Raw genomic sequence first — 12,495 nt, 5'->3', positions numbered from 1 at the left:
TACCTACTGTGTGCCAGGCACTGAGTGATTTGCTGCGGTTGGTACAGAAACAAAACAAAATCCCTGCACTAAAGGTACTCACAGTCTGCAGAGTGGGACAAACAGGGACAAGAGAAAAAATACTTATATAATTTCAGAGTGGCAAGTGTCCTGAAAATCAAAATAGGAGAAGAGACAAGAAGGAAGCAGGAAGCATCAGGGGAGGCTTCCCTGAGGAGGTGACCTCTATGCCATGGCCTGAAGGGTGGTAGGGCAGCAGCCATGAGAAGGTTCCGGAGGAGCGTTTCAGAAAAAGGAAACAGCATATGCAAAGCCCTAGAACAGAAAGGAGCGTGGCATCTTGGAGGAACAGTGGGGTCCTGTGGGCATGGAACCGAATGAGCAAACAGGAGGGGCAGCAGAGGAGACAGGAAGGCCTTCTGACCATTGAAGAGCTTCTCCTGCTGAAGAGGTGTAACCAGCAATCCTCGGAGGGCTGGGCAACCATGCCCTGATCTCTAGCTACACTCTGACTCAGGCCCAATCACCTATGCCCTCTCCTCTGGGCCAGACACACCCTTTGCCCTGGAGAAGTCATTCCCCAAGTTTACCCATGTCCCTCCTGCTACAGTGGTGACCCAAGCCCTTAGGGAGGATCCTCACTGGGGTTGGGTGGGGTGGGGTTGGGGGGAGAGACTTACCGTGAACATGAGCTGGCAGCCTCCCAGGATGTAGTCCAGGAAGGAGTAGTCCCGGTTTATCTGGAAGGGATCAGGGGAGTCACTGGGCCCCTGCTCTGCACCTGAGGCCTGGCCCTCTACCTAGTCACAATACCCAAGGATGACCTTTGGAGAGCTGATTGCTCTGTGCCCTGAAACCTTAGTAGAGTCAAGGAGGCCAAGAGAAGACCCAGTCTCATTATAACCAAACTCCAGTCTCTATAACAACACTCAGAGCAACAGTTCCAGTGGGTGAGACTGAGACACACACACACACACACACACACACACACGCACGATGATTCCAGGCAGGGCCCAAGGGCCCAGTGTCAGTTATACCTACCAATTACACGGCACAGAAAGTCTCAATTTGTTGCTGTTCAGTCCTTAAGCCCTCTTTAGCCCTGACCAAGCTCTGCTCCGAACGGAGAGAGACCAGGCCTCCAGCTCAAGGCCTTCTGCTATAAATTAATAAAGCTGCTAAAACACTGTGTTGGTTTTGATGGTCTTTGCTCCTTTTGGCAAAGGAGGCTGGCCTTCTAATTTTGGTGGAGTCAGAGGGGGGTTCCTTTCAAAATAAATGTATTTAAGTAAAAAAACAAAAACCAGCCAAAGAAACAAAAAATCGAAGAATGGGAGAAGAAGGGCTGATTACAAAAAGGAGTAAGTAAGGCAGGTGCCAAAAATCATGAAGGGGAATCTGAGGGACAGAAGCGTCAGGCACAAGGACCCAAAATCACGATGCTGTAACCCGACGGATCAGCTTTCACAAAGCACTTCCGCGTTGTGACCTCACTGAACAGTCGTGGAAACCCCAGCCTGTGACAGCGTGGACTCCAGACCGGGACATAGAAGCCTGGGGTCTGGGGTCAGCCAGCTGGCATGGAGAGGGCGCCAGGACTCACCCGGGACCTTCAGGCCCACCGACCAGGGCTCTCGCTGCCCCAGCCCAGGCTGTCTTCCTTAACATCCGGCCTCATTCCAGCAGACGCTTGGCTACCAGACATCCAGGGACAGCCCTGACCACTGCTGGTGTGAACCTCACTCCCCTTCTGGGCCTCAGAGGATCCAGCTCTACCACGGGAGTCACAGTTACCAGAGCCCTCGATGATGTTAGCAGACCCCCACCCGATGTCCCTCTGCCCCGGGGATGCCGAACACGCGGTGGGAAAGCCACCAGCATGGGAAGCAACTTCCCAGTGACCTTCCAACTAGCAGAGGCCCTGGAAGGTCATCTCATGCCCTCTCGGACCTCCTTATATCACAGGAATGTGAGCTGAGACCCCCCTTCACATGCTTTACCTAGTTAACATCCCCATTCTACAGATGAGGAGACTGAGGCCCAGAGAGATTAAGCTCAGAAGATCGCAGAGCCAGGATGTGGCAGAACCAGGATTTGAATCCAGGCCTTTCTGGCTCCATCCCCAAAGCTCTGTCTATACCTTCTGCGGTGATACCTCCCTGTGTGACCCCAAACCAGGCCCCTGCCCCGTGCCCACCCCTGTTGGCTCACCTTGCAGGAACGCAAGATAATGATGCCCGAGTTCTTATAGTTCTTTTTCTTCCTTTGCTTCTTGGGGTTGATGCACTCGAACTCCAGCTGGGCAACATGGGAAGAGAAAGAAAAGCTCAGCTCAGCGCTTCCGTGGCGACTGACCCTCCCCTGGGCCGCAGGATCCCCTCCACAGTGCCTCTTCCAGGAAGCCTTCCTGGATGCCCACTCCCAGAAAAGGTTCCTGACGCTTCAGGCTCACACCAAGCTGTGCCTGCCCAAGGTAGGAGGATCTGCATTGCTCCCTACCCCAGATGACTCATCTATGTCATGTCCAGAACTATGTGTATGCCCAGAACCACCCCCCAGGGCCCAGCTTCTTGGGGGGAGTTAAATGGATAATCTTGAGTGCTCCCCACATGCTGGGCACTTTACCTGTATCATCTCATTGAATTCCCACTCTCTTCCTCTGCCCCATTAGACAGATGGGGAAACTGAGGCTCAGAGGAACTGGATATTTTGCTTAAGAAGTCCTTCTTGATTTAAGGTCCTACAGCCAGAGAGGTGGGATCTGAGCCCTAGTCTGCCCAAGCCTGTGCCCCTCGCCCGGCCCCCGCTGAGGTTTCAGGGTCACACACACACACGGGCCCATCTCACCGGGACACCATCACGAGCCTCACACATCTGCGACACTGAGGTCTGGAACTCGCCGATGAAGTCATGGCCTCCGTTGTTGTCATAGTCGTAGCACATGACCTGGGATGGGTCCAGCGAGGTCACCCCAGAGCAGCCCCCAAGGATGTGCTCTCCAGCCCTCTCAGCTGCCTTAGCAAACCCCATGTCTTCCTTTTGCTTATACTTCCCCAAACCCTCCAGCATCTGCCTCGCTGGCCTGGGATGACACTGTTAGCTTCTGGACTGTCTCCTGCAGGAAGCTTTCCATGATTGCCGGCAAAAGGAGCACCCCAGCAATGGAGGCTGTACACTCTGGAGCAGGAAGCTTAACTCCTTATACACCTGTCTCTCTCCACTCCTCATCTGTCTGGGGCTGTGATCTACCTGTCTTCACAGGCCATGGCCTGAGGCCCTCCCTAGACTCTTACTTTCCCTGACACAGGTACAAAAAAATCCCAGTTTTCTATGCTCTCTAATCTAGCCACCACTCCTAGGAGGAAGGCAGGAATTATCATACCCATGCCACCGACGGGTAAACTGAGGCTTCAAGAGAGAAGCACTTGCCCAAAGTCTCGCAGTGGCAGTAGTAGACCCAGAACTAGGTTTCCTAGTACTGTGTTTCAGAATCCCCGCCCTCGCCTTGCTGGCTTCCTCTCCCCCATCTCAGACATGGTCCCTGAGGGTTTTTAGAGACCAGTATTCATTGTCCTCATCAGTTGTCCACCTCAAAACACCACAGGGACAACACTTGGTCACCTCCAAGGTGTTTCCACAGTTGTTATCCCAGCTGGCAGTAACGCAGCCCTCTGGGAAGAACCAGACAGTCATTCTGTTCCTGTTTTAGAGGAGGGCTCACAGAGACGGGAGCCTTGCCCAGATGGCTCAGAGGGTCAGGCAGACCCGAGACAAGAGCCCAGGTCCCCTGTCTCTCCCCCTATATAGGTTCTCCTTTCTACCTTGATAAGAAAGAGCTTTGGGGGCCCCTGGGGGGCTCAGTCAGTTAAACATCCATCTCTTGATTTCAGCTCAGGTCATGATCTTGTGGGATTGAGCCCACACTGACAGTGCACAGCCTGCTTGAGATTCTCTCTCTCTCCCTCTCTCTCTGACCTTCCCCTGCTTGTGCTCACTCTCTCTCAAAAATAAATAAATAAACTTTAAAAAAAATCCTAAGTTAAGAAAGAACGAAAGAAAGAAAGAAAGAAAGGAAGGAAAGAAAGAAAAAGAAAGAAAAGAGCTTTGCCAAGGCATCCCCAGAAAGCCTCAGATAGACTGGGAGGCTGGAGCTGGCAGGGTGGGGTGCAGGGCTCCCAGCGTCCCCTCACCTGGATGGGCTTCTCCATGTCCCCATCACACAGGGACACCAATGGCACAGTGAATGGTTTCCACACAGGGTCCAGCGTGTACTTGATCACCTGCAGTACGTGAGGGCCAAGGGTGAACTCAGGCCCAGGGCAGCAGTGCTCTGGGGTGGGACCCGATGGGGATGGGGGTGGGGAGACCCACGACCACGCTTCTGGGGATGGAAGTGAGGATCTCTGTGGCGGGGAGGGAACAAATCCTTTGGGCACCGTTGTAGCCTTTCCTGCTCCCTGCATGGCTGCCACCACACAGCCCCATCCTGAGACACTGGGGGTGGCCAGACTAGAGACCCACTGGCTTAGAGACCCCCAGAATCCCACGCACCCACCTCAGTCCTGTGGACCAGCATCCACTTGCCATCATCTCCCGGTTTATAAAACTCGAGAAATGGGTCTGACTTCCCAAAGAGGTCCTGGAGGAGGCAGGAGGATGTGGGTGAGGGAGGCACGACTCTGGCGGATTCAGATGAGAGGTGGGGTGGCCCAGCCGCTGCCCCCAACCCAGGCTCAGGTGCGGGAGCGGTGGGCAGAGCCAGTCGCCTGGGGCCAACCAGCTCCCCCACCATCCTGGTGTTACCAAAGCCTGTGTTCAGAGACCCTGAGACCTGGAGTCCGCAGGAGCTACAACGTAGACCGGCCGGGACTTCCAAAGGGCAATTGTTTCCAGTGCAGGGCGATGCCAATGGGAGGATGTGATTTTAATTTATTTTAGTGGGCATCTGAAAAACTGAAACTATCCCAGCCCATCACAGAAGGGAGATGATGTCCTCTGGAAATCCATTTATTTAAGTTAAAAAAAAAAAAAAAAATGTGTCAGGGAACATTCAGGGAAAAGAACTTCCCAGGCAGAGGGAATACCAAGGGCAAAGGTCCTGAGGCCTTTGAGGCCTGAGGAGAGTGCCTGATGTAATCCTGGAACAGTGATGAGGCTGATTTGGCTGAGGCAGAATGAAGGTGGGGAGAGTAGAAAGGGTGAGGTCGGGGGTGGGGGTAGGGGGCTGTGGACAGGGGCGGGGCCCTGTATGTTACTATAAGGATCCTAGCAATTTATACTAAGTGAGACAGGGAGTTCTAAGCAGTGGGTTTCCATCTATGTCTTGAATACCTCTAAATAACGGGAAACTCACTACCTCAGTGGTAAAGAGGTTCTAACTTGGTCCTAAGCTACGGACTTGTTCCTGGATGCGGGTGATAAAGGTGATAGCCAGAAGCACCAGGATTAGGCCGCACACCCCTGGGCTGGGGGAGGGATACTGCTCCCTGATGGAGAAACCCCTCCTTGCCTGCCTTACCTTTTTGTCCAGCTTCCTGCCCGCCAGACTCAGCGTGATGACCTGGTTGTCTGACAGCTCCTGGGCAGCAATCTGTAAAGCCACAGGAATGTGAGGGGTGGGACCTGCCCCTCTGGCTCCCCCTGGCGCCCTGCCAGGCAGAGTGAGCACGGGTGCTCAGGAGTCAGTTCTCCAGGGCTGGGAAGGGGAAAAAAGAGGAGGGGGAGTACCGGGCCACCCTGGTCATGCCCCTTGTCTTTTCAATGGAGGTTTTCCAAAACCTCCATTGCCATCTTCTGGAAAATGGGGTAACCCATCTGAATATGAGGAACCAGAAGTGACTCTGTGTGGCTAAAGAGAGGAGGCCATGTGAAGCTGTTACCAGACATGAGGGGAGATCTTGAGCCTTGGGGAGAGGTTCTGGGCCAGGGAGCAGCTTGACAGGCCCCCTCATGCCCCACCGCAGACCTCAAAATGCCACGGCATTGGGGGATTCCAGCAACCTAACCGTGCAGCTAGGGAAACTGAGGTCCAGGAGTCACCTGAGCTCCCTCTGCTGTCTTGTCAGCTCATGCTGTCATCTGTCTTCCATGCCTTCGCCATTGGCCATGACCCTATGGCCCCAACCCAGCCAGTGATGGACCAGCTGAGTGACCTTGGGGCTACCTTTGCCCTCTCTAGGCCTCTCTCTGTCTCCCCTTCCTCACAGGGTAGCAGGGAACGCCCTTGGGCCGACAGCAACACAGGTGAGCTGGGTCCTCTCTTGGCTAGGGCTTCCTCTCCCCCCACACCTGTAGGACAGCCTTACCTACAAGATACTTGACCTTCTAAAACTACACAGAAGCCAGGCTGGATGCCAGGCTCCCTTTCCTCTCCTCCAGCAGAGACTTGCTCAACCACCTTGCAAGATAGGTCCTATTACTGCCCCCATTTCACAGAGTTAGGAACTGAGGTTTGGAGTGGCACGGTGGAAGTGCTAGGGGTAACAGTTACACCAGCCGGGCTGGTTTCCAGGTAGAGGGGAGCTGGCTGGTGAAGGTATTTAGATAAGGAGGTTCTGAACCCCAAGAGGTTGGGAGGAGACATTCAAGGCGGCAGGAACAGTGGCTAATGGTCTGTGATATGTGTGGTATACTAAGAATTCAGTTTGCCTTGAAGCCAGAGTATGCACACGAAGGCGTAAAACACGGCTGAGGCAGGAAAGCAAGGTGGGGTCCCTCACAGCCTTGAATGCAAAGCGCCACGGGCAGTGGGGAGCCAGGGAGGCTCCAGAGCAGGAGGGGTGACTATATATGAGCACATACAGGTTTGGCCCTCCTCCCTCTAGCTGGCCAGTTCCTCTGGCCTCACGCAGTCTCTGAAGGGAGAGAATCTCACTGAGTCTCACCTCCCCAGGGCACTTCCTCTCTGGGCTCCAGGTCCCTCATCTGTAAAACAGGTTTCCCAGCCTTCTAGGAGACCTTGAGGACCCAGGACTGTTCCGAGCAGAGAGCCTGCGTAAGGCTGGACTCGTTGCGCATCACTAGAATCATTGCACATCCCATGGCTGGAACTATTGCGCATCCCGAGGCTGGAACCGTTGCGCATTGCAGCCGCAAACAGAGCTCCACGGGTCAGGCGCTCCTCAAAGACCCCCTAGGGCAGGCCAGGAGGGGAGGGCCAGCTGGGAGGGCTAGGGTGGACTCCAGGAATGGGTAGGAGCGCCCCTGCCCTGGGAGTAGGAGGCCACAGGGGCCTCTAGCAAGCCCCCTACTCCCAGCTTGGCGGCCCCCAACGCATCATATGTGGAGACAGGAGCCCGTTGCTAAGAGACCTGTTGCTAAGTTGTAAGTTGGGCCTTTTTACTCCAAACAAAGCTGGTGATTATCTGGCAGGGAAGCAGCCCATTGATGGGGGAGGGCAGCGAGCAAAGGCGGAGGGGTGCGGAGAGCAGGGAGGGGGCTGGTACCGTAATCAGGCCCTTCCCTGCAGGCTTGTCATTCATCAGCAGCAGAGGCCGAGTGATCTTCTTGCTGGAGACGATCTGGGGTGGGGAAGGAGAGAGGAGAGTGGCGCTCCTGAGGGTTGGTGGGGAGGAAAAATGCTCAGCAGTCACCACTCACAGCACGCGCGTGCACACGGCTTCGGCTCGGCACTGGCACCGGCGGGTTGCTGGCTACACCTCCCCATGCAACCAGCAACCATCGCTGACTCCAGGGCACAGCGGAGGAGACAGACGCCCAGAGGGGTTAAGACACTCGCTGGATGTCCCACAGCTGGGGCGCAATCCCTGCAGTCCACTCCCACTGACCCGGTTGCCCCCAGGCAAAGGTTCTTACCAGGCTCACATTCTGGAGGCCCCTGCAGGGAGTCAAGCCCCCTCACTGCCTCCCCCAGAGCCACCTACAGACCCCACCCTCCTCAGGGTGTGATCCTGATGGAGAAGAGCAAATCCTATGTATTTTCACGCTCCGAAGAGAGAGGACATGCACACAGCGCTCGGTCGGCGATCAACACAATAGAGGAAAAGCAGAACACGTTGTAAAGTCGCCCCTCCGCCATCTCTGTACCCCATCCCCACACTCTTCCTGGGCCACCCTGGTTCTCGGTTTCTTGGGGGGGGGGATGTCAGTGTTTCTTTGTGCTGCCGTGCGCACGTGCTGGTTTTCCTCCCCAGTCCACTCTTGCCCTGGCCCTTCCTACCTGCTCAGAGCACGGTGGCCTTCATCACCCCACGCGCAACCCTAGGCTGTGGGTACAGCCACGGGGGGCGCCAAAAGGCACCAGACGACCAGGAGGAGAGCAAGGCCGAGCGGTGGTTTGGCAGATCTGACGCTCCCACAGCTTCAGCTCTAGTCCAGAGGCCTCCATGCTGTGGCCACATCTCTCACGGGGCCCTGGCAACCTGCTGCCTGCCCTGCCCCCCTCTCCAGGCTACGGGCGGTCCTGCCTGTGGCAGGTGCTGCCAGCTCACCCTCCAACTCTCTCCTCAGTTACCCTTTGAGGGCGAGGACTCCAGGCAGAATCCCAGGGACACACCCTGCTTCTCACACAACTGTGGGCCCGTGCGTTTTTTCCATCCCATCTCCTGGAAGGCCCAGGCCATTTTTAATGTGCACTGTTCACCATAGACTGAGCAATCGTCAGCAGGCCCCAAGTGAAATGGGGGGAGACTGAGGCCCAGAAGGGGGTGGGGGCTTGCCCAAGGGCACACAGCAAAAAGGGCTGGAACTCCTAACCCTGCGATCTCCAGCCTCGATAACTTCACCAAGGACTGAATTGGATGGGAAAGTGTGGCTCAGAGAGAGAAAGGAAGTTGCCCGAGGTTACACGGTAAGCCAGCCACGGAGAAGGATGCCCATGGGTGCCGTGGTTGCTGGTCAGGTGCTCCTAAGCCAGGAAGTCAAGGCCGCATCTGATCACTTCTGACAAATAGCAGTTCTGGCCACATGGGGTCCCCATTCCTGTGTGGCAACAGCTCGCAGGCACCGTGCTCAGTGTTTTCCACCGGGAACTCTTCAGCCTGGCCCCAAACCACCAGGCTGCTTACCCCCTTTCGTGCCTGCTGCCCCCCACGCCTATCCGCATTTGTGATGCTACCTCGAAAGCCAGCCAGGAAAATGGGGCCACGGAAAGCAGGTGGCAGCAGAGGCTCTTTCCAAGGGACTGCCCTGTCCTTGGGAGCAGGGTGATGCCCAAGGTGAGGACTCCCTTGCCCTCGTCCACCGGGAGGGGCCCGGCTCACCGTGCCCAGGCTGCAGGAGAACTGGCCCAGGAAATCATGCTCATCGAGTTGTGTGCTGGACTTGTCCTGGTCAAACAGGGCGAACTTGAGCTTCTGCACCTCCTCAAAGTGGTAGTCGAGGACGAACTTCTTGGAGAACGCGGGATTGAGGTTGTTGACGGCAGTTTCTGTCCTGTCGTACTAGCAAAGGGGCGGGGAAGCAGGAGCCTGAGTCAGGCAGCTGGTTCAACCCTTCTCGGGCTGCCCGAAGTCATTCAAACTTGCAAACACCTACTCTGGCAGGCCCTCGTGGCCAGTTACCTGGGTGGCTGAGGTAGTTATTACTCCCGGCTCACAGATGAGGACACTGATGCACAGAGAGGTTAAGGGACTTACCCAAGATTGAACAGCCAGACGGGCAGTGTCAACATTTGAACCCAGGTCTGGCTCTAGCACGGACAGTCTTAACTCTTCGACTCTGGCTCCACACCAGGTGCCAGGGGAAGAGCTTGAGCCGTGTCTCTGCCTAGGTAAGTGGCAGACAGTAAGTCCCTTTCGCCATCAGAGCCTCTGTTTCCAGTTCTGTGCAACGAAGGGATTTGACTATCAGTGCTTTTAAGCCTTTTTATCTTGGAAGAACCCTTTTTTCAAACCACATTTCACATGGAAGCTGAGGGAGGGAACAGAAAGAGGGAGGGGTATGTAGGGGCAGGTGGGGGCAGATGTTGGTATGTTGCACAGATTCCTGGAATGTCCAAACTGGGAACTGTACAGACCAAATCCACCCCCCCCCCCCCAACCCCACTGTGGAAACCAAGGCCTGGGTAAAGACAGGGCCTTGTACTGTGGGTCAGCGGTGGGGCTGGGACAAGAACACTGCCTCCTGGCCTCTACACTGAGGCCCCAAACCACGGAGTCTGGGCGATAGTCTATTTTGGGGCCTGGGCTATGTTGATTTTTCCTTCCACCCAGTCCATTTCCGAGGGCTGGAGAAGCAGGGATGGAAGAAGTCTTGGCCCTGGGCTATTTTTAGCCAGGGTGGCCAGCCTGGGTGAGAGACAGATTGTCAGGGGTGGGGGGTGGATGCCACGAGTGGGGGTGTGGTGCGGTGGGGATTACACCATTCCCTGAGGGGTAGGCGGAGGTCCCAGAGACCCAGCAGAGGGAACCAGGGTGCTCCAGACATGCTGGCTTTAGTCCTCGGCTGACCTCATGTTCCACCTCCGGCTTCTGGCTGTATCACCAACGCACTGGGTGACACAGAGGGGCCCCAACCCACTCTGGGCCCATTTTCCCTCTGTGAAATGGGTCAACAATCTCAGCACCAGTTCCTTGGCATCATGAGAAGGAGCCAACATCTGTGGAAACTCTTTGTAAACCACAGTACGTTCATTGGGCTGCCCGCTGTGGCTCAGCTGGATAATTATTAAAAATAGATACATATTTTGGAAATTTTACATGCACAAAACTATCTCAAAGGCCGGACACCAAACGGTCAACAGTGGGTCTCTCTCTCTCTCTATCTCTCTCTCTCTCTCTGACACACAGGTTTCCCACCTTTGCTAATTACTTTCTTTAGGGCTGTATGTATTTTCTAAATTTACTACAATGAACAGAGACCCCTTTTGAAATAAAAACAAAGCCTCTTTTAAAACTTGAAAGTGCTAACAGTTTGCATTTCTCAATATCCTTCCTCAGGCTGCATCTCTCATCAGCCCACAGGCCAAAGTCTTCCAGTTCAGAAGTCCTGAGCACCATCCACAGCCCCAGGTCTGGGTCTCTGCAAGGTAGGCGGGAGGGAAAATATCCTCATTTTACAGATGAGGAGACAGGCTCAGAGAGGGACAGCCACTTGCCCAAGGCCACACAGCAGGGAGTGACAGACCTAGGTCTTGGCCCAGCTCTGGGACCAAAGACTGAGTTTCCCATTTCTCTGTTTGCTTCTTACTGAATATATGCTCATTTAGGAATAAACATGGCGGGGCGGGGGGGGGGGGGGCGCCTGGGTGGCTCAGTTGGTTAAGTGTCTGACTCTTGATGTCAGCTCAGGTCATGATCGCATAGTTCTTGAGTTTGAGCCCCATGTCGGGCTCTGCACTGACAGTGTGGAGCCTGCTTGGGATCTCTCTCTCCCTCTCTCTCTCTCTGCCCCCCACCCCACTCATACAAGTGTACTCTCTATCTCAAAATAAATAAATAAACTTAACAAAAAATAAATGTGGAAGGTTGTTTTAAAAATGGAAGCATTTTGTAAAACCCTAAAATATATTTTAACTATATATTACAGTAATTTAAAATATTATGATATGGGGGGGGGGTACACCTGGGTGACTCAGTGGGTTGATTGTCAGACTTTAGTTCAAGTCATGATCTCCTGGTTCATGAGTTTGAGCCCCACATAGGGCTCTGTGCAGACAGTATGGAGTCAGCTTGGGATTTTCTCTCTCCCTCTCTCTCTGCCCCTCCTCTGCTTGCGTGCATGCTCTCTCTCTCTCAAAATACATAGGTAAACTTAATAAAATATTATGATATGAAACAATATAATTATAAATCGAAATCTATGAATTATAATAACTTACAAATACAATTATTTGAAATAATAATATGAGTACAATTTTTAAAAATGTTTATTTATTTTGAGAGAGAGAGAAAGAGAGAATGCAAGCAGGAGAGGGACAGAGAGGGAGGGAGAAAGAGAGAATCCCAAGCAGGCTCTGCACTGTCAGCACAGAGCCTAACGCAAGACTCAATCTCATGAACTGTGAGATCAGGACCTGAGCCAAAAGCAAGAGTCAGACACTTGACTGAGCTACCCAGGTGCCCCTAAAATTCAATTTTAAAAGCAACAATCTTCTAAGTAACCCCTGGCCCACCCTCCAATGACCTCCAAGGGTCTATCTAACCTGGAGGTCCCAGGATCCAGTGGGAACCCCTCCCCGGCAACCTAGCCACCCTCCCCCCAGCCAGGGCACACATGGAGGGGCCTCACCTCAATCCACCTGCCATCATTCTCTGTAAAGAGGACACAGAAGGGGTCAGACTTGGAGGTGACATCCCGGTCCAGCAGGTTCTGGCCACTCACTGACAGTTCCACCTTGCACACACAATACTGGGAGCCCATGGGGGCCGCCCCCGCTGCCGGGGCACCCCCACCAGGGATGTAGGCCATAGGGGTTGTCGGTGCTGGCAGCAGTTCCTGGCAGTCTGGGCGGGGAGAGAGGTGGGGGTCAGAGAGGGCACAGACATCCGCTCTCCCACCCTACCCCGAGGCGGTGTCACCAACCTGACCCTTCCA

General features: G+C 54.4%; 1 protein-coding gene across 1 annotated transcript in view; it reads right to left on the bottom strand.

Moving 5' to 3' along the window:
• CPNE2 (copine 2) overlaps positions 1–12,495 on the bottom strand; it is a 46,899-nt gene that overhangs the window by 18,929 nt on the left and 15,475 nt on the right. Inside the window, exons 2-10 of the mRNA XM_042918708.1 lie at positions 12,190–12,404; positions 9,222–9,401; positions 7,446–7,520; positions 5,519–5,590; positions 4,556–4,639; positions 4,191–4,280; positions 2,848–2,946; positions 2,212–2,298; positions 681–740 (exon numbers count right to left, since the gene is read on the bottom strand). Coding sequence (XP_042774642.1) covers positions 681–740; positions 2,212–2,298; positions 2,848–2,946; positions 4,191–4,280; positions 4,556–4,639; positions 5,519–5,590; positions 7,446–7,520; positions 9,222–9,401; positions 12,190–12,369 — 927 coding nt within the window. The 5' untranslated portion in view covers positions 12,370–12,404. The remainder of the gene's footprint in view (positions 1–680; positions 741–2,211; positions 2,299–2,847; positions 2,947–4,190; positions 4,281–4,555; positions 4,640–5,518; positions 5,591–7,445; positions 7,521–9,221; positions 9,402–12,189; positions 12,405–12,495) is intronic.

The sequence above is a fragment of the Panthera leo genome, chromosome E2 (genome assembly GCF_018350215.1).
Source record: "Panthera leo isolate Ple1 chromosome E2, P.leo_Ple1_pat1.1, whole genome shotgun sequence".
In the NCBI taxonomy this organism is placed as follows: Eukaryota; Metazoa; Chordata; class Mammalia; order Carnivora; family Felidae; genus Panthera; species Panthera leo.
Note: the sequence above shows the minus strand (reverse complement) of the source record. Positions and strands in the feature narration are given on the sequence as shown.